This window comes from Canis aureus, chromosome 24 (genome assembly GCF_053574225.1).
Source record: "Canis aureus isolate CA01 chromosome 24, VMU_Caureus_v.1.0, whole genome shotgun sequence".
In the NCBI taxonomy this organism is placed as follows: Eukaryota; Metazoa; Chordata; class Mammalia; order Carnivora; family Canidae; genus Canis; species Canis aureus.
In genome coordinates, this window is record NC_135634.1 from 19,804,295 (window position 1) to 19,825,157 (window position 20,863).

At 43.1% G+C, this 20,863-nt stretch overlaps 1 protein-coding gene across 1 annotated transcript; it reads right to left on the reverse strand.

Moving 5' to 3' along the window:
- Positions 1 to 1,795: 1,795 nt before the first annotated feature.
- On the reverse strand, positions 1,796 to 16,445 carry LOC144296610 (uncharacterized). The gene is made up of 6 exons (XM_077869703.1): positions 16,352 to 16,445; positions 15,027 to 15,142; positions 14,075 to 14,193; positions 10,645 to 10,774; positions 4,410 to 4,547; positions 1,796 to 2,272 (listed from the first exon to the last, which is right to left on the reverse strand). Exons 1-6 carry the CDS (start codon positions 16,443 to 16,445, stop codon positions 2,024 to 2,026), a joined length of 846 nt encoding a protein of 281 aa, XP_077725829.1. The 3' UTR covers positions 1,796 to 2,023.
- Between the last annotated feature and the right edge of the window lie 4,418 nt (positions 16,446 to 20,863).

The window sequence follows — 20,863 nt, forward strand, 5'->3', positions numbered from 1 at the left end:
CTGCCTGGAGGCCCAGGTGGCACTGGAAATACAGCATCATTGGTGCTTTTTCTTTTGTAGTTTGGTGTGGGGAGTGACCTGTCTTTTGTCCTAGCCCAGAGACCTGCTGATACTAAAAGGGACAGCAGTCACTCATCTCCCTAGAGAATGATGATGAAGACTTTAGAACCAGCCAGAAAAGCAAAAACCAGTTGGTAAGGACTTGATAGGGGACTTTGGCCCCTGTGACTGCTTGTCTCTCTTCAGTGGCCTGGAGCTTTGAACTGTAGGATCTCACAGGCAGAAGAGACCCCCTATGGCAGTGGCAGCTCCTGATTGTGGGGGGAGAGTCACCTGAGAAACCTCCCTCCTAAAGTGTTTGAGGCACAACAGTGGGTGGCCATCCTGACAGACCCAATGAACAACAGGGGGAGGTCTGTTCCTCTAGGCCCTGGGTGAATATCTGCTTGGGACACCCAGGTTCAAGTCCATGGAGAGGTAGGCCTGCACATGTTTGATCAAATTGACAAGATATCAGAGTCCAGGTGTGGCTCCATCTAGTTGCTGTGAGGACCAAGGACTTCAACCCAACAATGGTTATCAGAAATGGCTGGACACAGTTCTATGGCCCAGCCTGGCAGCCTCAGCCATAGGATGGCTGTGGGCTAAAGAGCACTAGCTGAAGATGGGGAGGAGACCCCCAGGAGCCAGGGATTCAGGAGGGCTTAGCCAGTCTTCCCACCCTTACTTCTCCCTGTGGTTTCTTCTTCCTAAATGGATTCTGTCCTGATTCCTTTTAGCTAATACCTTGCATGCTCTTCTCACTCATGTCTCTTTTTTACTGGCTACCTAACTAGCCAGAAATGCTTTCCCTTTTCTGGGCCCCTTATCCACAGTCCATCTTTCATTCCCTTAAAGGCTTGGTTCAAGTCCTAGCCCCTCCTTTAACGTGTCCCAGAGATTTAGCCCTGGAACTCTGCTTCTTTGCCTCTGAATGCTTCCCTCTGTCTAGTGGTGTTCAGTTTCCCATGTGTTGGTGTGGCCCTGACATGACTGCATGACTTTGTACAGTCAGTTACATTCATGAAGGATTTCTGGCTCACCTGGTATCCTGTATGTGCAAAACAGTGTGCTAAATGGTGTGTATGTGTGACACACTCTGCCTTTAAGGAACTTAAAGTCTAGAAAGAAGGATAAATCATGGCACAAACGACTAAAGTGGGATTATGATGAATAGTAGAAACAAGACAACATGAGGATTCAAAGGAAAGAAAGACTGGGAATGGAGGTTGAGAAGAGCTGCATGCCAAGGGCTTCTGGGCCAGGTCTTGGAAGGTGCAGAGAGCTTCGACGGGAGTGAGTGGACAGAGGAAGGAGGGACCTTCTGGGAAGAGAACTGCTTATGCAAAGGCACAGTGGGCACAAAGTGTAGGCTGTCCTGGGGAAGCAGAGTCCCCCCTGGGGCTGAGGTCCTCAGTGTGGCACAGGAGGCTGGGGCTTGCCAGCATGCCTTACCTCATTTCTGTGCTCCAGGAGGTCACTGGAACTGGGCAGGACATGCGGCTCACTGAGGATCCCCATGATGACTCCAGAATGATGGAAGATGGGTGTGGATGCTCTGTGCTACAACTTCATCTAAGTTCTCATACTCCCCATCCCAAGCACTTGTCACCCCTGAAGCCGGGCACCCCAGTAAAACTGTTGGGGGCATTTGGCCTGGACTGCAGCACTCAGTGGTCAGTACCCTCAAGAGAGAATGAGGGATAGATTCAGTGATGGGAACACAGGTCAATTTTCTCAAACTCTACAACTTTATTTTTCCTCACCCCAAAGGATCCCAGGCAGAAATCTGTACAAGTCCAGGCTCTGAAAAAAAAGTTGGGTGTTACCCAAAAGGAACATGTCCTGAAACTGAGCACACCCTCCAGGCCTGGTGGCCCTTCAGACACCCACTCTTTCCTACCAGGACTGAGTGGATTAACCTGGTTGTGTTCTCTGTGGAGAAGACACTCCTACAGGTGGCCACCACAGCATCCTGTGTGACTCAGTGTCTCCCTAGGCTGGGCCAGTCCCCTCCTGCACGCACACTGCCATCTGTCACCTGGAGGAGCAGGGACAGCTCCCACTCCAGGTCTTCAATCCTCTGAGCCAGGTGGGCTCTTCTCACTCCCAGCATCAGGGCCTGCTCACTCCTCAGGGCACTGTTCCTCAAATTCTCTTCATCTGGGCCACCTGCCTCTGCTGGATAGAGTCTGTCTTCCAGCCACACATAAGGCAAGATGTTGGGAACCTCCTGAAAAGGACACAAATAGAAAAAGGAGATGTGACCCCTATCTCTTTCCTGAATCTATTATGTGACCTTGGCTTGAAGACTCTTGTCACTCTGATAGTCTCTAGGCATAACCACCCAACCAAAAACTTGGGAAGATGCCAATGAGTTACCTCGAGGGGCTGATCTCACAATTAACTAATAAAGACATAGTGTTCCCTGGGTTTATGTTGTTACATTAATGCACAACAACAACTAATTATATCCATTACATAATCATCATGGTTAATAATCTGAAATAATTATTGAATAATTAAGTCTTGCTGCATTTTACAGCCCCTCAGCTCATCCTGTTTTTTCCTTCCTTAATACTAGAGATATTTATATAATCTCTCCTTAATCTTGAAGTATCTCTGTTACTTTATCCTCACCAAATCATCTGAGTCCCTCAACGCTGTCAGTGATAGGTCCCTGTGCCAGGTCTCTCTGCAGTGGAACTGACATCATAGCTGCCTATCTGAAGTGGAGGGGGGCTACACAGAGACCGTGCAGCTTAGTGGCTTTTTTGGAAAAAGTCTAGATGAAGCTCAATTAAGGAACAATAGACACAATGAAGAAAGAACACAATGAGAGGTTGGCATCCTCATTTAGGTTTCATGAGAAGGACCCACCTTAGGGGTTTAGGGAACCTTTTGGACCTCAGGAGACAGTTCCCCCAGCCCTGCTGGGAAGGGCATCTGTGCATTTTGTGACTGTTACAGCCCTTGCTGTGCGTTGTTTGTACACAACATAAATTTTCCTTTAGTCATTTGTGAGCACAGGTGCTCTTTCTTGTTTTGGTCTTAAGAGGGAGGGCAGGGGATCCCTGGGTGGCTCAGTGGTTTAGCATCTGCCTTCAGCCCAGGGCATCATCCTGGAGTCCCGGGATCGAGTCCCACATCAGGCTCCCTGCATGGAGCCTGCTTCTCCCTCTGCCTGTGTCTCTGCCTCTTTGTCTGTAATGAATAAATAATAAATAAATAAAATATTTTTTTTTTAAAAAAAAGAGGGAGGGCAGATTGACCAAGAAAAACAGATTCTCCAGACCTCCCAACATTAAGGCCCAGACACATACAATGTTCTCATGGAACTCTCTGTATTTGTGGAGCATTGCAGTGCCCCAAACCTGCTCCTCCTGGATCCTCAGTCCTAGGGGCATTCCTAGTTGAAGGAGGAATTCCTTGATGACACAGATATGGCACAGATGCCTGCTCTGGAAAGCCTAGCAAGAGGAGGTAACTATGCATGCTCCTTCACCAGCCAGGGCATTGCCTGTGTTTAGCAATTCACTAAGGCAGGGAGTGGGGTAAAATGAGGAAGGTGCTGGTTTGGGTGCAAAAGTTAAGAGTGTAACAAAAAACTCAGGTCAAAAGAAATGGTATTTTAATGCAATATTAAAAATCTTCAAGTGGCGGGGCACCTGGGTGGCTCAGTTGTTTAAGCATCTGCCTTCAGCTCAGGTCATGATCCCAGGTCCTGGGATCTAGCCCCACAACAGGCTCCTTGCTCAGGAGACCTGCTTCTCCCTCTCCCTCTGCCTGCCGCTCTGCCTACTGTGCTCTCTCTCTGTCAAATAAATAAATACAATCTTAAAAAAAAAAAAACAAAACAAAAAAAACTCCAAGTGGCAAATAAGGCCTACAAGCCAGCTGCCTGCTTTGATGAGTAGAATTTTATTGAGCTCAGTGCAGATAGAATTATCTCTTCTGTCCCTTGTCTTTGTCCCCTCCAACCTTCCCTATGTTAACATCTCCAGAGACCCAAGTTAGGATAAGAGAGCAATCTAGATGACAAATGCATCTCATGGAAAAGTCCTTGTTCCAGAACCATGTACTTAGGCTATTTTTATTGCTCCCTTGTCATGTCTTCCTCAGTCTTTCCAGGCCATCAATTTACTTAGAGACCTGCAAGACCAAACTGATTGAGTGGGCTTCCCTGTCTTTAGAAGAACTTGCCAATGCAAACAGGCAAAACCAAAAACAGGTGGGCTTTCTGGTCAGAGCTGGTTGTTCTGATCTCAACTCTTCTATGAAAGGGGTTGTGGCTCTGTGGGGTCCACACTGTAAGACCCAGCTGTCTGTAGGACACCTCAGGAGCTGAGGTGGTGGCCTGCTGTGCTTACCGCAAATGCATTTCCTTCACTTGGGGGCAGTTGGCCTGGCTTGTCATTTTCCTTCTGAAGCTCGAGGGCTTGAGCACTGAGTTGGAAGAACTCCTCATTCAGCTCATCCAAAGCATCTTCCACAAGCCATATCTTTCTCTAGAAACAAGGGACACATGGTCTTCATTACTTTCACTCTTACTCTATTTTCATTGCAAATCTATTGAGTTCCTGCTCCATGACAGGCCATGAGATCAGCACTGGACTTACAGAGTTGAAGTCAGGTCTGCTCTCAAAGAGCTCAAAGCTGAAAGGCAAGTAAACCCAGATGTACAATCCAGCATAATAAAGGCTATTGTGGTGGGATACACAGGGGCCACCAGAGCAAAAAGCAAGGTACCTCATCTTGTTCTTTGGGAGAACTTTCTCAAAGAGGGCACATCTCAACTGAATCTTAGTGATAAACAGGAATTAGCTGGGTGGTAAATACAGGAAAGCATGCTAGGCAAAGGGAACAGTATATATGAAAACAGAGATATGAGAGAGAAAGGGAACCTTCATCCATCCATCTGTCCACTCATTCATAAGTAAAGAAAGATTTATTGAACACACAGTATGTATCAAGCCAATGATTAGTTCTGAAATTCCATTAGTGAACTTCCATGGCGTTTTCAGTCTATCAAGAATGACAGACCTGGGCAGCCCGGGTAGCTCAGTGGTTTAGCATCGCCTTCGGCCCAGGGTGTGATCCTGGAGACCCAGGATGGAGTCTCACGTCAGGCTCCCTACATGGAGCCTGCTTCTCCCTCTGCCTGTGTCTCTGCCTCTCTCTCTCTGTGTGTCTCTCATGAATAAATAAATAAAATCTTAAAAAAAAAAAAGAATGACAGACCTAAGACAAGGAATTATGAGTGATGGATGTTACCTGTGGGTTGCAGTGGGAAAGTTGCTACAGGAAGTAGCCAAAGTTCAGTTTGGTGGTAGCATGGAATTTGTTTGGAAAGTAGAGGGTGATGATGCTGGAGAAATGGAGGTGATATGGGGACTACAGACAGTAGGCCACAAAGGGTCTTGTGTGCTAGTCTTGGTTACTATGGCAGAGACTTTCTTATTAATAGAACTCAATTTGTTAGGAGTGTTGTGCACCCAGCTGAAGAACTGCTTATTTCAGACCCTCTTGTAGATTGAGATTACCATATGACTAAATTTTGGCTAATGAGATGTAAAAGAAAATTGTTGAAAGGATGGATTCTGGAAAACCTCTTAAAAAAAGAGCTGACAGTCAGCCTGTGCCTTTTTACCTTACTGCCTTTCCAGCAGCCATCCTGTGACCACAGGGACCATGAAGATGAAAATCATGTACTAACGGTTATGAAGTAGAAAGACAGAGGATCCTCGAGTTTATAGGAGATCATAGGTGCTGATGGGTTTGATTTTGAACATGATACATTCAAGCTATTCGTGGAGCATATCCTGGGTTAGCACAACATCCAATTGCCTGGTCAACTTGCCTGTCATGGAAAGCTCACTTCTTGTTCCACACATGAAATGCCAGATAAAATACAAATATAAATGCAGAACCATGTTTCAATGGGAACTCTCCTGAAGCCAGAGATGAAGAGACAAGTCAGTGGTAGGAGGAACCTGAAGGTACATGGCATGTAGTTATTTTTTCTTAAAGGCTGAGGTATTAACTGCCACTTTAGGCAGATATTGAGGTCATAAGGCCATTTATTTTGGGAACTTGTCCCTGGCTACCTGAGTAAAGTCTGAACTCAGGAAGTGGCTCTCTATTTCCTGAACTTGAATTCAAAACCTATATCTGGCCTGAGCACATGGTCCATTGCTGAGCAAGCTTGTTGTTCAGGGCTGACGTTGGAACAGATTTGATGTGAGAAATTGGAATCATGAGGTTGAGCACATTGTGAGAGGCCAGATGAGAGAGAGAGAGATGAGAAACTAACCTCCCAAGAGAGGGAGATGGAAACTAACCTCCCAAGAGAACTGGGAGCAACAAACCCCATAGTGTGCAAGTGGAGATAATCACAGTCGCCCCAGAGGGAGGCCTGCACAGAGGACAGTCCCCCTGAAGATGATGTGTGGATGAAAACACAAAATATGGAAGGAAATCCAATGGCACAAAAGCAAATAGACTTAAAGAAAATACCCTTAAGAACCTAGAGATAACAGTGAGATATGAGCATGACTGTCATATAAGCATGTTTAAATTGTGAAAGAGGAGGAGTGCCTGGGTGGCTTAGTCAGTTAAGAATCTGCTTCTTGATTTTGGCTCAGGTCATGATCTCATGGTTATGGGATAGAGCCCCAAGTGTGTGTGTGTGTGGGGGGGTCCCCGCTCAGCAGGGAATCTGCTTGATTGAACATGATACATTCAAGCTATTCAAGAGAGGAGCCTCTCTCCCCCCTCCCCCAACTCTCTCTCGCACACACACACACACACACACACACACACACACTCTCTCTCTCTCTCTTTCTCTTTATAAAATAAATAAATATTTTTTAAATGTGAAGGAAGACAAAAGAATGAATATAATCCATAAAGCAAGCAAAAGAATATTATGGAGAAAAATAAATCTAGGAATGAAAACATATGAAGAGAATGGCAGTGTGATTGATGGCTTACATATAGTCCTAGCTGTAATGAGTTTGTAGAAACTTGTGAAGAAATCATCTGGAATACAGAGCCCAGAGGCAAATAGATAGGAAACATATAGGAGATGTGAAAAAATATAGAGGTGGAAAATTTTTTTAAGATTTTATTTATTTATTTGAGATAGGGCAAGTACACGCATGCATGAAAGAGAACACAAGTAAGGTGAGGGGCAGAGGGAGAAGCAGACTCCCCACTAAGCAGGGAACCCAATGCAGGGCTAGATATCAGGACCCTGGGACCATGACCTGAGCCTAAGGCAAATGCTTAACCAACTGAGTCACCTAGGTGCCCTAGAAATTTTAAGTGTTGTCTAGCAATATCCATCAATAGATCATGCTTTTTGCACATACATTTTTTTTACAAGTGTCTGTATTGTATGTTCATTTTGCCATCTCATTGGACACCAAGATGCCTTCCTGACCTGTAAGTTCCTTGAGCAGGGGGACTGGGTTTCACATGTCTGTGGATCTCTAGCTCTCTCACACTCAGCCCTTCTTCTGTAAATGCTGGTTGAAAAAGATGGAGATCAGGGCAAAATCTCCTACCCTTCCTCATTTATGTTTCTGAATGAGGTCAGGCAGCATGATATAGAAGAAAAAGCACAAGTTTGGGCAGAATGGAAATTGAAACACTCTTGGGCAAAGTTACCTCCCTCTCTTGAGGTTCAGCTTCCATAGCTGAAGAATCAATATGTCTCTCAGAGTAGGGCTATTGTGAGGTTCACATGGGTGTTCTCTGTGAAAGCAACCAGCACAGGCCTGGCTCATAGGAAGTTCTCAACAAATAACACCTTTTCTTTCTGCCAGTCTTGGGCACTAATGTGACTCCCTGTGTATTTGGCAGAGAGAAAATTAATTAATCATGGCTTAGTGTATGGGAATGATAGTTAAAATCATTATCACCCATTTTGGATACCAATGGCTTCCCATGTCATGTAGCTCCATTATGTCATGGACTGTCACAGTATCTGCTATTTTACTTTCATAAAAAATGTTCTTTCAATAGAAAGAGTTTCCCAGTCTGTGCGGGGATGGTTCCAGTGACATCTGTAGGATTTGCTATACCTTTATAGGGGTGGCACTTGTTTTAAGTGAATGAGCAGAAACTGCAATCTCTGAGGATGCCCTATGGACAAAACATTATGTTTCGTAGGCTTCTTTCCCATTTCCATTCCTTTACTATCAGATTTGCCCTAGTATCTTTTGATTAAAAAGAAGTGAAAAACAAAAATATGCCCTAACAAAAGAATCTCCCAACTTTCATTTTTCATTGTAAAAGGTAACCCTGGTTCAGTATAGAATATAAGTAAATATAACATTCAAATATATAAATGAGTACATTAATAACATGTGGACTGCACTGAAGGCCACACTTCTTCGCCCCCTCTGAACTTGTGCCCTTCACATGCTCTTCTGTAGTTCCCTCACACAGTGTGTGGGGTTTTTCTCACAGCCTGAAGCTGAGCTCCACCATCTGACTTCCTTTGGCCATGAAGATAGGCAGAAGTCACCTGGTGCCAGTTTTGAGCCTGGGCCTCAAGAGGTCCTTTGTGATTCTGCCAACACTGTACGAAGGACATGTCCAGGCTGGCCTGTGGGCCCTGGGAGGATGAGGAGAGACCCTGGATGCACGGTTGCCCTGAAACACTGTCTTGGGCAAGCCCTGTCTGGATCTGGGGCCCAGTTGAAATGCAGACACTCTGTGAGATCCAGAACTACGAGGTGGGCCCAGACCAAATCAGGGGATTTGTGTTGTTGGTCCTGCAGCATAAGCTAACTAAGTAATCATTCTTACATTTTAGGCCTTCTCATTTCAGTTTTTTCTCTCTTTCCTTAAGCTAGTCTCACTACTACCTTTATGGCCCTCTCTTCTTGTTTTTCCCATGTGCCTTTTTAAGAATATATATATATATCCATATATGAAATCATGCCACATGATTCTCTATCTTCATCTTTTACCTTAATAACATTGGAAATTCTCCATAACCTTATTTTTCGTAAAGACATTAATATCTTGCAATAGAGCTCTACCACAATTCAGGCAAACCCTTATATTATCAGAAATTTAGAGCATCTCCATTTATTTTTTTATTATAAAAAATTTCAGTGTCCTTGTTTCCTCATATTTGCCTGTATTTAAAAATTTTTCCCCTTAGATTCTTAGAATTGGAGACTCAGTCAAGTGGACTGAATATTTTAGGGACTTTTGGCACAAAGTGCCAGATTGCTTTCCAGCAAGGTTTTAACTTTTTATCCTCAATCAGCTGGATATGGGAGTGTCTATCTTTTTCATCCTCATAAACAGTACTTTAGTTAAATGCTTTAGGTAGATATAAAAGGGTGTGTAGTTTAATTAACATTTCTTTGAACATTTTTCATATAATTTTATAAGTCAGTATTTCCTTTCTCTTAGGGCCATTTACATGTTTTTCTCATAGAGCAAAAGTATCAGTTAATGGTAAATTTTGACCTAGAGAATCCTGTTTATTATGTAATCATACCTATTGTTGCTTTCCTTTGGTTTGTTTTTTTTTTTTCTCATTGTTTTGAAAAGATGAAGATTCTTTTAAACCTTCACAGGTTCCCACTTCTTGCCTTTATGAATATTATAGATGTAGGGGCCAAGGGCATCCCACTACCAAGACCAGACTCAGCATGGAGATTATACCAAATTTGAAACAATCAAGGCCCAAAGAATTTGACCTTCCCCCACAACCACCTAAAATAATTTAGACAGAGGACCTGCTCCAGGAAGAGAGCTGTCACCACAGAAAACTACACTGTAATATGAACTAGGTGTGGTGGACAGGGAGGAATGGAGCAAGGCCTGTTGCATCAAAGTCCTCTCAATGTCCTATTGTTTCTGTATGGCCCAGCAAACATCCATTGACCAAACATTTACTCTTTTTCATCTTTCCGTGAATTACATTTCTTCCTTTGAATTCCCCATCCCCTTCTCCTTAGTTCAAGATATACCTAATTTCATCTAATTTTAGAATCTCATGTCTGTGTGTATTCCCTATATGTATGAAATAAAATTTGATTTTCTCCTGTTAATCTGTCTCATGTCAACTTAGTTCTTAGTCCAGTTAGAAGAATCTTTTTTTAAGATTTTATGGACTTACTCATGAGAGACACAGAATAACAGAGACATAGGCAGAGGGAGAAGCAGGCTCCCTGCAGTAAGCCCTTTGTGGGACTTGATCCCAGGACCCTGGGATCATGACCTAAGCCGAAGGCAGATACTCAGCTGCTGAGCCACCCAGGTGCCCTGATAGAAGAATCTTGAAGGACATAGAAAAAATGATTTCCTCCCCTACGTAGACAATCAGTGAACATTTAATGGGTGATTTTCTTGACCAATACTCTCCAAACCTAATTTCTTTTCCCACAAAATATCCCTCCCAGTCACATTTTCTCCACCCCTGTGTTTGATTTCTGGCCCCCAGAGTCACATATAGTGTGCAGATAATAAGCACGGCTGAGAGATGGGGCAGCTGAACAGCTCAGAATCCTTGGAGGAGGCGGAGGTTCATAGCACTCCTTGAGGTAAAGAGGACCTTGGTCAGAGTCAGACTCCTACCTGCAACTCAGGAAAGGCTCTGTGTCTGAGTCCAGGCCCCAGGATCCACCCCCTAGAACCTGGGCTCATGGTGTCTCCTCTTTTGGCGGTACACTGTGGGAGCTGTCCAGGCCCCAGGTCCTGCTGGGAGCTAGGAAGAGGAAATGAGAGACATTCTTTCAGGCTTCTGCTGCCCAATAGAAAAGGAATGTATTGGCCGCTTTTAACTCCTCCCTGAGGTGTCTGGGATTAGAGAAGGATGAGATTATTTATGTGACAGAGAAACTGACAGACACAAAGATTCCCTGAAATTGTACCCACTCAGCCATCTCTGCCTCAGCAGGTGAATGACTTTTCAGTGACGGGTACATAATATGCCACCCAGAAATATGTCACCTTGGCATATTGGTTATTTTGAGCTGAAGGCAATTGAGAAGAAGCAGATATAAGGCAAGCTCTCTGCTCTATTTACCTAGAAACAGGACATGCATTTTATTTTATTTTTTAAAAGATTTTACTTATTTATTTATTTATTTATTTATTTATTTATTTATTTATTTATGAGAGACACAGAAAGAAAGAGAGAAAGGGGTAGAGACACAGGCAGAGGGAAAAACAGGCTCCGTGCCAGGAGCCCCAAGTGGAATTCAATTCCAGGTCTCCAGGATCACGTCCTGGGCCAAAGATGGCACTAAACCGCTGAGCCACCCAGGCTGCCCAGGACGTGCATTTTAAAGGTGCCCTCTCCCTTCTCTTGGAAGGGCAGGAGTTAATCACTGAGACAACTCTAGATGTTTATGAGCCTGGAAATGGCATCAGAGGAATTTACACAAAAACCTTGCTAAAACTAGCCCTTATTCTCCACTAGTTCCCCCATGTATTTGCCTTCTCTAGAAACTGAAAGACCTTTTGTTTTGTCTTGTCACCTCTCTAAAAATTTACTGTTCTTTTGTTAAGATGCTGTGTAAGTTCCAGTTCTAAGGACCCTTTCTCTACATTTCACTGAGTGTTTCATGTGTGTGTGTGTGTCATGTTTTGTTAACAAACTTCTGTTTCTCTTTTTCTCTTGTTGATCTTTTGTCAGTGTAATTTATAGGGCCCCAGCCAAGAATCTAAGGCTGGAGGGAAAGGAATTTTTTACCTCTACATCAGGTTGGCTGTGCTTTAGGCCCTCCCCAAATAGTGCTCCTTCTGGGGTCTAGTGACTGCTCTATGCTCTTACCCTTCAGGCTTGGGAAGGGGAGATATTGACAAATTACTACCTGCCCCAGGATACTATGCTAGCCTTTGTGGCTACATGTACCTGCCTGCACTTTTATATGTCCTCCTTAATTATATTCCCCTCAAATTTTCCATCTGGAAAGTGCCAGCTGCTTCCTACTGGGATCCTGGTCAATACACTGCCATACTGTTCAGATTCCCTTTGAGAAACTCAAGTCTTGATCTCAGTTTCTGCCCCTTGAAATGAGAGGGTTGGACTGTCCTCAATGAGCCTTTGGGCCTTTGGGCCTTTGGGACTGGTCTCAGTTCATGAGCTACATCTTAGCTTTCTCACCTCCATGTCTTTGTCAACACTGTTCCCCTCCAGGAACACCCTTCCCCAATGCCTCTTCCCATTAGGACCCTCCTCTTATTTTAAATTCTATTTCAAAGGATACCACCATCACAAAATCTTTCCTGATCCTTGCAGACATCTGTAAACTTCTAGAGCCTTTTATTGTAATTGTTTGTTCTTCCTGACTCCTTCAGCTCTGTATCAAAGACAGCAAAAAATATCTGCTGAGTGAAATTATCCTCAGGCTGTAGCTTATGACACTGGCTGCAAAGTGTTTGCTCAAGATGCACAACTTTGAGAGCAGATCCCAGTTTAGAATCCAAGTCTTTGAAAAAGAAAGAAAGAGAAAGAAAGAAAGAAAGAAAGAAAGAAAGAAAGAAAGAAAGAAAGAAAAAAAAATCCAGGTCTCTGGGATTCTAAGAGGAAGAATTTCCTCTGCTTTTTAAGATCCTTCTAGCTGGACTAAATCAAAGTGACATGAGACAGATTAACAGGAGAAAAGCAAATTTAGTTTCATATATACAGGGAATCCACATGGATATAAGATTCCAAAGATGAGAAAATGAGGTGTATGTGTCATCCTGAACTAAGGAGAAGGGGTTTGAGACTTCAAAGGGAAGGAAAGTAATTCAAGGAAGAATGGGAGTAAATGTTTGGTAAACAACATTCTGGGCCCACAGAAACAACGAGGCATAGAAGACTTTAACCAAACAGGCCTTGCTCCATTCCTCCCTGTCCACCACACCTAGTTCATATTACAATGTAGTTTTCTATGGTGACAACTCTCTTCCCGGAGCAGATCCTTTACCTAAATTCTTTTAGGCAGTGGAGGGTGGGGGGTGGGGAGGGCGTTAAAGAACTTCTCCTGAGTCTACTGGGTTTTGATTGCTTCTAATTCAAAATAATCTTCATGCCAGATGGCCTATCTTTGGTGAGGAGGTGGGGGGCCCTTGGTCCCTACACTAATTTGCCTTTGTGTGATCCTCCTTTCTGGAGTCCCTGATCCTCCAGGAACCCAGGCCTGGTGACAGCAGGAGAGTCTAGATTCCTCGCCCCTTGCTCACAGGAGACTTTATTTGTACAAGTTTTCTAGATACCCTAAACAAGGAAATCAATGGGAGAGATGTTTCTGAGAGGAAGGGCTATTGTAACTTTGGTGGAGGGATTAACGGGGATTAGTACAGGCTCTGAGACTCAGACCTCCTGAGCTGATATCCAAGCTCCATCAACCTAACTTAGCCTCTCTGAAACCCAGTTCTCTCACCTTTAAAAAATGGAGCTAGCTATAGTATGTACTTTACAGGGTTATTGTGAGGATTAACGTAGAGAGCAGATAAAGTGTTTACCTCAGGTCCAGTATATACAAAGCAGTCAATATGACTATTACTACTTATTGTTATTAAAAGAAGATGAAGAGAGGAACAGACCATGCATCTAAATGCATGGAGAGAAATCAAGTCAACATAAGCAAACAGATCCATCTCAGCCTCTTGGTCAACTTGGAAGAAGAACAGGTCAACCATATGACTCCATCTTGGAGGAGACCATGTATCAGAAGAAGGAGAGTTGGAAGGTAGTAGGGTAGAGGTATGAAGTCTGGGGTCAGCCAGAGTGAATGTGGCCTCATTCCCATAGGTGGGAACAAACCCAGTAAATGACACAAGTTCTGAAGAGTTAATCAAACCAGCGAACCCCTTGGTAAACCAAGGTAGCCAGGACGATGGGTGAATTACTATGGGCAGAGCATCCCAAAGACTTCAGCTGGATTTGAGGGAGTTAAGGTTTTAAATCAGGTTCCAGCTATGAAAAATAAAATTCTCAGTACTGGGAGCTAAGGAACACAACCAAAGAATACAGCTGCTGTGTGCAAGACTTGGTGCTGGTGCCTGCACCCACCTTGTACTTTGGTGCTTTCCATCTGAGGGTGGCGGCTGTGACTTCAGGGGCATGTTACTTGCCCTGTGAGGGTCTTGTTGACAGGTGGGGAGAGGCTGTTCACCAACCTGACCAGAGGCCTTGAAAGAACAGAAGGTCTTGTGACTTTCCTACAGTTCACAGCCCAGAAAAAAACAGTGATGGACAAGGGTATCATTGCCGAACCCACATGGGCGCCTGCACTGGTCCAAGCTTGGGATTCCGTGTCTTTGTGTGGTCAGACCACTGACTGCCTGGTGTTCCTGGGGGCCCCAAGTACCTGCTCAGTAGCAGTTGAGACCTGATATGTATCATGGTCTCCCTTTTCTATGCCCTCATAGGCACTTTGGGAACAAATGTGGCTGTGATTAATTCTGTCCTATTGCTCTGGGGATGCACCAGGCAGGGTCTCCTGAACAGAGGCCCTCTGAGTCTTTCTTCCCTTTGACATGCTGCTCTCAGGGTAGGTTCCATGAATCGTGCTTCCCTTCTGAACTCTGTATAAGAAAAGAGATGAGCAAGGGGACTGGGAATATTGTCTCTGACACACATCTTGGGGAAGATAAAGAGCTGAAAATAGGGGTTAACCTATGGGCACAGATAGTGCATCTTGGGTTTCTGAACAGAATGCAGAGCCACCTAAAGAATATGTGGCCCCAAAAAATAAAAAAATAAAATAAATAAATAAATAAATAAAAAAGAATATGTGGCCCAAGTGTGTATGTGTATGTGGTATATGTTCATGTATGTTTATGCGTGAGTGCAGTGTTCTCTGCATGTGAATGTACACGTGTGTGGTATGTACATGCATGAAAGTGTGCATGTGTGTACACGTGTGTGCACATGCACACACCAAATGAGTCTCCACAAGGTTGGGTGACAGTGAAGCTGTGTGCATACACAGGTGTGCTCTATCACCCTCGGGCGTTCTCACCTTTCTGTTGGCCCCAGCTGGTTGCCCACATGCATGAGAAAGTGCTGATGCCAGGGCCACGATCACTCTGTCAAGCTCTGACTGAAAGCCCAGGGGTGAGACACTGGCAGAGCAGCCTGGGGAAGGAGAACACAGAGAACAGCCTCAGACACAGTTATCTCATCTGATCCCAGATGCCCCACCTCACATTTACTTGACTTTTTCCCATTTTTGAAGCCTTGTCTGTGAGCCTCTGGCCTTTTTATTTCATTTCTATGTCCATCCTGGAACCCACTCCCTTCCTTTAGGCAGTCTCTGCAATGTGCTAAGTATATGTGGGTTGAGCCTTGAAGAATACATCATGGCTTTTTATGTGTGAACATTTAAATTTTTTTAATATTTTTTTTAATTTTTATTTATTTATGATAGTCACATAGAGAGAGAGAGAGAGAGAGAGAGAGGCAGAGACATAGGCAGAGGGAGAAGCAGGCTCCATGCACTGGGAGCCGACGTGGGATTCAATCCCGGGTCTCCAGGATCGCGCCCTGGGCCAAAGGCAGGCGCTAAACCGCTGCGCCACCCAGGGATCCCGAACATTTAAATTTTTATACATAATCTCTTCCCTTCTTATACAACTCCTTCTGTTTCTTTTTTTAAATTCAGAAATGTTTAAAGACCTATCTTCCTTTTATCTCCATACTTAATCTGTTAACTTCTGACTCATTTCTGAGTGCTGTGTTTTGCCTGTGTGTCCCCCAGGCTAACTTAGGATACCTGTTGCCAAGACCAAGGCTGTGCTGGGGCTCACACCCAGCAGTCTCTAAGAACTGTACTATGACTTGTGGAAATACCCACCTAGAGGGGGCCTGATGGGCTATAGGATAGTTTTAACAAAGTGGTATTTAATTGCTTTCTTCTTTTTAAGTTGTTAAATTTTTATCACATAATTTTTTGGAGAAAAGTCTTCCCTGTCAAGAAATGATGGAAGCCTCTGCCTTCAGTTAGCAATGTCTAGGAAAAGAGTAGGCTTCATTTAGTCTTCTGCATTTGGTGCCTATGGAGAAGATTTTCAGGACATGGACTTTTCACAGCTTAGTCCCAGGCCAATTTCAGAGGAAGGTAGCTTTTTTTTTTTTTTTTCTTTCTCATGATCACTTGGCCAGGTATCCCAGCCCAGAAGTGTATGGATGAGAAGTTTAAGAAGAGGGAATGGTTTTTAGAGAAGGTCAAGGAAAGCTCTTAACAGCATTGCTCCATCCCCAGGGTTTCACAGACCACACACATGCACACAAGTACACATGTACACATGCGCATATACCAGGGAGGTTTTCTGGCATTTGTCTGACCTGCTCCCTTAGTCCTCTCTTCTAGGGCTGTTGAGGACACATGGCCATCATCATGGAAAAAGTAAACAAGTACCTGGATCTCAGCCTCAAACATGTTCTTCCAGTGTCCCACTCCTTTCTAGAGAGTGATCTTGAGGAACAAGGGGTGAGAACCCCACCCAGCCTGGCCAGCCTGTCTCTTTGGAAGGGTCAGGAAGTTCAGTGGGAAGGACTGTGGCTGGGCTTATGGTGGAACTGAAGCCTGGTGGATGAGTGGTGGGCCTTTAGGGTTTAGTGAAGTACAGTCTTTCATGCCCTTTCAGCTAGAAGCAGCAGAGGTGTGTAAGGGCTGCATGGCAGAGACTGGGCTTCTGGCTAGCCCAGCTCTGTAACTCTCTGTGTGACTTTGGTGGGCATTTTAACTTCTTTAAGACACAGTTCTCATGTATAAAATGATAATGTCACTCATAGATTTCTTGTGAGAGTTAAATGGGTTAAGTAAGATAGAAGTTACTCAGAGCTTACAACAACCCTCAGGGCTGTAAAGGAAAGCACTTGGAGAAGCTGGAGTCCCAGAGGCCCATAGAACCCCAGGCAGCTGTGCACAGGAGAGGTTGGGGCATGCTCCCTTCCTTAGTCAGATGACCCATATGTGCCGATCTTCTCTCTTGGATGCTCCTTGGTCTCCTCTTGATGCTGACAAGACAGCATCCTGGCTGAAGCAGGCCTCTGGGAGCCACCCTATAAGGACCCTTCCATCAAATGTTCTAAATGCAGAGTTAATTAAGGGGGGGGGGCTTATTTTTCAGATTACACTGAATAGTCAGTCATCTGATAGATAGCCATCTGTTGAGAGCCTGCCATATTATGGGCTGTTTTAATTCTTCTTCCTGCTAAAATTAGAGGCTAAAAAAAAGCTTTCTTTCTCTAAATAACTCCTTTAACATGAAGAAATTTAAGGAAGCATTAAGCCAGGAATGCCTTGTCTATTCGCCTTAAGAATCATGTGTTTCTCCTCTAAAGTGGGTGAGTGGGCTGTCCTCCCCCTACCTTCCTTAAAACACACCCTGGGGATGGAGAACATGGGAATAAACAAAGAATCCATCAAGTTAATTCTCATTACTATGACTTGATGTTGTCCTGTGGGGTGTGAAGCAAATTCGGCAGGCTTAGCTTAAAAATGGCAATGTTGGGCCAGAACCAGGAGCCCTTTCTTCTTGGGTCTGAGTTTTCTTCCCTTGTAAGGAGGCAAATACAAATTCTCTGAACTTATCTAAAGGTACTTGCTGACCAGGTGAGCTTAAGGGTCTTCGGGGTTTTGCAGAGGGGCAGGAGGGGCTAGGCTGGAAGGACCACTGGGATTATGATTGAGGTGAGTTTCTGGGGATAAATCCTATTACAAGATTCCTCCTAGGCAGTGGCTTCTCAAGTTAAGAATCACAATGTACACTAAGAAATTCATTGTTCATATACTTCTCCATATATGTATGTATAAAACTGCAAGTAGAGTTGTATGAAGCCATATTACTTTATATACATGTGTTGCTTCTGGTAGTTTCAATTTTATTCCTTTCTAGCTTTTTTTTTTTAATGCTGTTGCAACTTATTAAATTGATTTATAAGCTACAACCTGCAGTTTGACAAACTGCTTCAGGAGATGGAAAGTCAGCTGATTTTCAGAGAGATGCCAACCCACACCTGTCAGGATGGCTAAAATTAAATAAATAAGAAATAATAGGGGTTGGTGAGGATGTGGAGAAAGGGGAACCCTCTCACACTGTTGGTGGGAATGCAAAGTATTGCAGTTACTCTGGAGAACATTTTAGAGGTTCCTCAGAAAATTAAAAATCAATCTGGCAGTTGCACTACTAGGTATTTAGCAAAGGATACAGAAATATAGATTTGAAGGGGTACATACACCCTAATGTTTATAGCAGCATTATCAACAGTAGCCAAACTATGGAGAGAGACCAAATGTCCATTGACTGATGAATGGATAAAGAAGATGTGGTATATATATATATATATATATATATATATATATACACACACACACACCAATATATATATAATTTAAATATAAATATAAATATATAATTTATATTTATATATTTTATATATCATAAAATATATGTTATATATTATTATATATAGTATATTTATATATTTTATATATGATATATAAAATATATATTATATATTTATATAAATATATAAATAGATCTATAATGGAATATTATTTAGCCATTAAAAAGAATGAAATCTTGCCATTTGCAATGACATGGTTGGAACTAGCGAGTATTATGCTAAGTGAAATGAATCAGAGAAGGACAAATACCATATGATCTCATTCATATGTGGAATTTAAGAAAGAAAACAGATGAATATATTGAGAAGGAGGGAGAGGGAGAGAGTGAAACAAACCATAAGTGACTCAATGATAGAGAACAAACTGAGGGTTTATGGAGGGAGATGAGTAGGGGGTGGGCTAGATGGGAGATGGGTATTAAAGAGGGCACTTGTGATGAGCACTGAGTGTTGTATGTCAGTGATGAATCACTGAATTCTACTCCAGAAACCAATATGGCGCTGTATGTTAACTAACAAAATTTAAATAAAAGAAAGAAAAATTAAGTCCCAATAGTTCATTTTTGCTTTTGTTTCTTTTGCCTTTGTGGATGTATCTTGCAAGAAGTTACTGTGGCCGAGTTAAAAAAGGGTGTTGCCTGTGTTCTCCTCTAGGATTTTGATGGAATCTTGTTTCACATTTAGATCTTTCATCCATTTTGAGTTTATCTTTGTGTATGGTGCAAGAGAGTGGTCTAGTTTCATTCTTCTGCATGTGGATGTCTAATTTTCCCAGCACCATTTATTGAAGAGACTGTCTTTCTTCCAGTGGATAGTCTTTCCTCCTTTATCGAATATTAGTTGACCATAAAGTGGAGGGTCCACTTCTGGATTCTCTATTCTGTTCCACTGATCTATGTGTCTGTTTTTGTGCCAGTACCACACTGTCTTGATGACCACAGCTTTGTAGTACAACCTGAAATCTGGCATTGTGATGCCCCCAGATATGGTTTTCTTTTTTAATATTCCCCTGGCTATTCAGGGTCTTTTCTGATTCCACACAAATCTTAAAATAATTTGTTCTAACTCTCTGAAGAAAGTCCATGGTATTTTGATAGGGATTGCATTAAACGTGTACATTGCCCTGGGTAACATTGACATTTTCACAATATTAATTCTGCCAATCCATGAGCATGGAATATTTTTCCATCTCTTTGTGTCTTCCTCAATTTCTTTCAGAAGTGTTCTATAGTTTTTAGGGTATAGATCCTTTACCTCTTTGGTTAGATTTATTCCTAGGTATCTTATGCTTTTGGGTGTAATTGTCAATGGGATTGTCTCCTTAATTTCTCTTTCTTCAGTGTCATAGTTAGTGTATAGAAATGCCACTGATTTCTGGGCATTGATTTTGTATCCTGCCACACTGCCAAATTTCTGTATGAGTTCTAGCAATCTTGGGGTGGAGTCTTTTGGGTTTTCTATGTAGAGTATCATGTCATCAGCGAAGAGGGAGAGTTTGACTTCTTCTTTGCCAATTTGAATGCCTTTAATGTCTTTTTGTTGTCTGATTGCTGAGGCTAGGACTTCCAGTACTATGTTGAATAGCAGTGGTGAGAGTGGACATCCCTGTCTTGTTCCTGATCTTAGGGGAAAGTCTCCCAGTGCTTCCCCATTGAGAAGCTTTTGCACAGCAAAGGATACAGTCAACAAAACTAAAAGACAACCTACAGAATAGAAGATATTTGCAAATGACGTATCAGATAAAGGGCTAGTTTCCAAGATCTATAAAGAACTTACTAAACTCCACACCAAAGAAACAAACAATCCAATCATGAAATGGGCAAAAGACATGAACAGAAATCTCACAGAGGAAGACATAGACATGGCCAACACGCACATGAGAAAATGCTCTGCATCACTTGCCATCAGGGAAATATAAATCAAAACCACAATGAGATACCACCTCAACCAGTGAGAATGGGGAAAATTAACAAGACAGGAAACAACAAACGTTGGAGAGGATGCGGAGAAAAGGGAACCCTCTTACACTGTTGGTGGGAATGTGAACTGGTGCAGCCACTCTGGAAAACTGTGTGAAGGTTCCTCAAAGAGTTAAAAATAGACCTGCCCTACGACCCAGCAATTGCACTGCTGGGGATTTACCCCAAAGATGCAGATGCAGTGAAACACCGGGACCCTTGCACCCCGATGTTTCTAGCAGCAATGTCCACAATAGCCAAACTGTGGATGGAGCCTCGGTGTCCATCAAAAGATGAATGGATAAAGAAGATGTGGTTTATGTATACAATGGAATATTACTCAGCTATTAGAAATGACAAATACCCACTATTTGCTTCAACGTGGATGGAACTGGAGGGTATTATGCTGAGTGAAATAAGTCAATCGGAGAAGGACAAACATTATATGGTCTCATTCATTTGGTGAATATAAATAATAGTGAAGGGG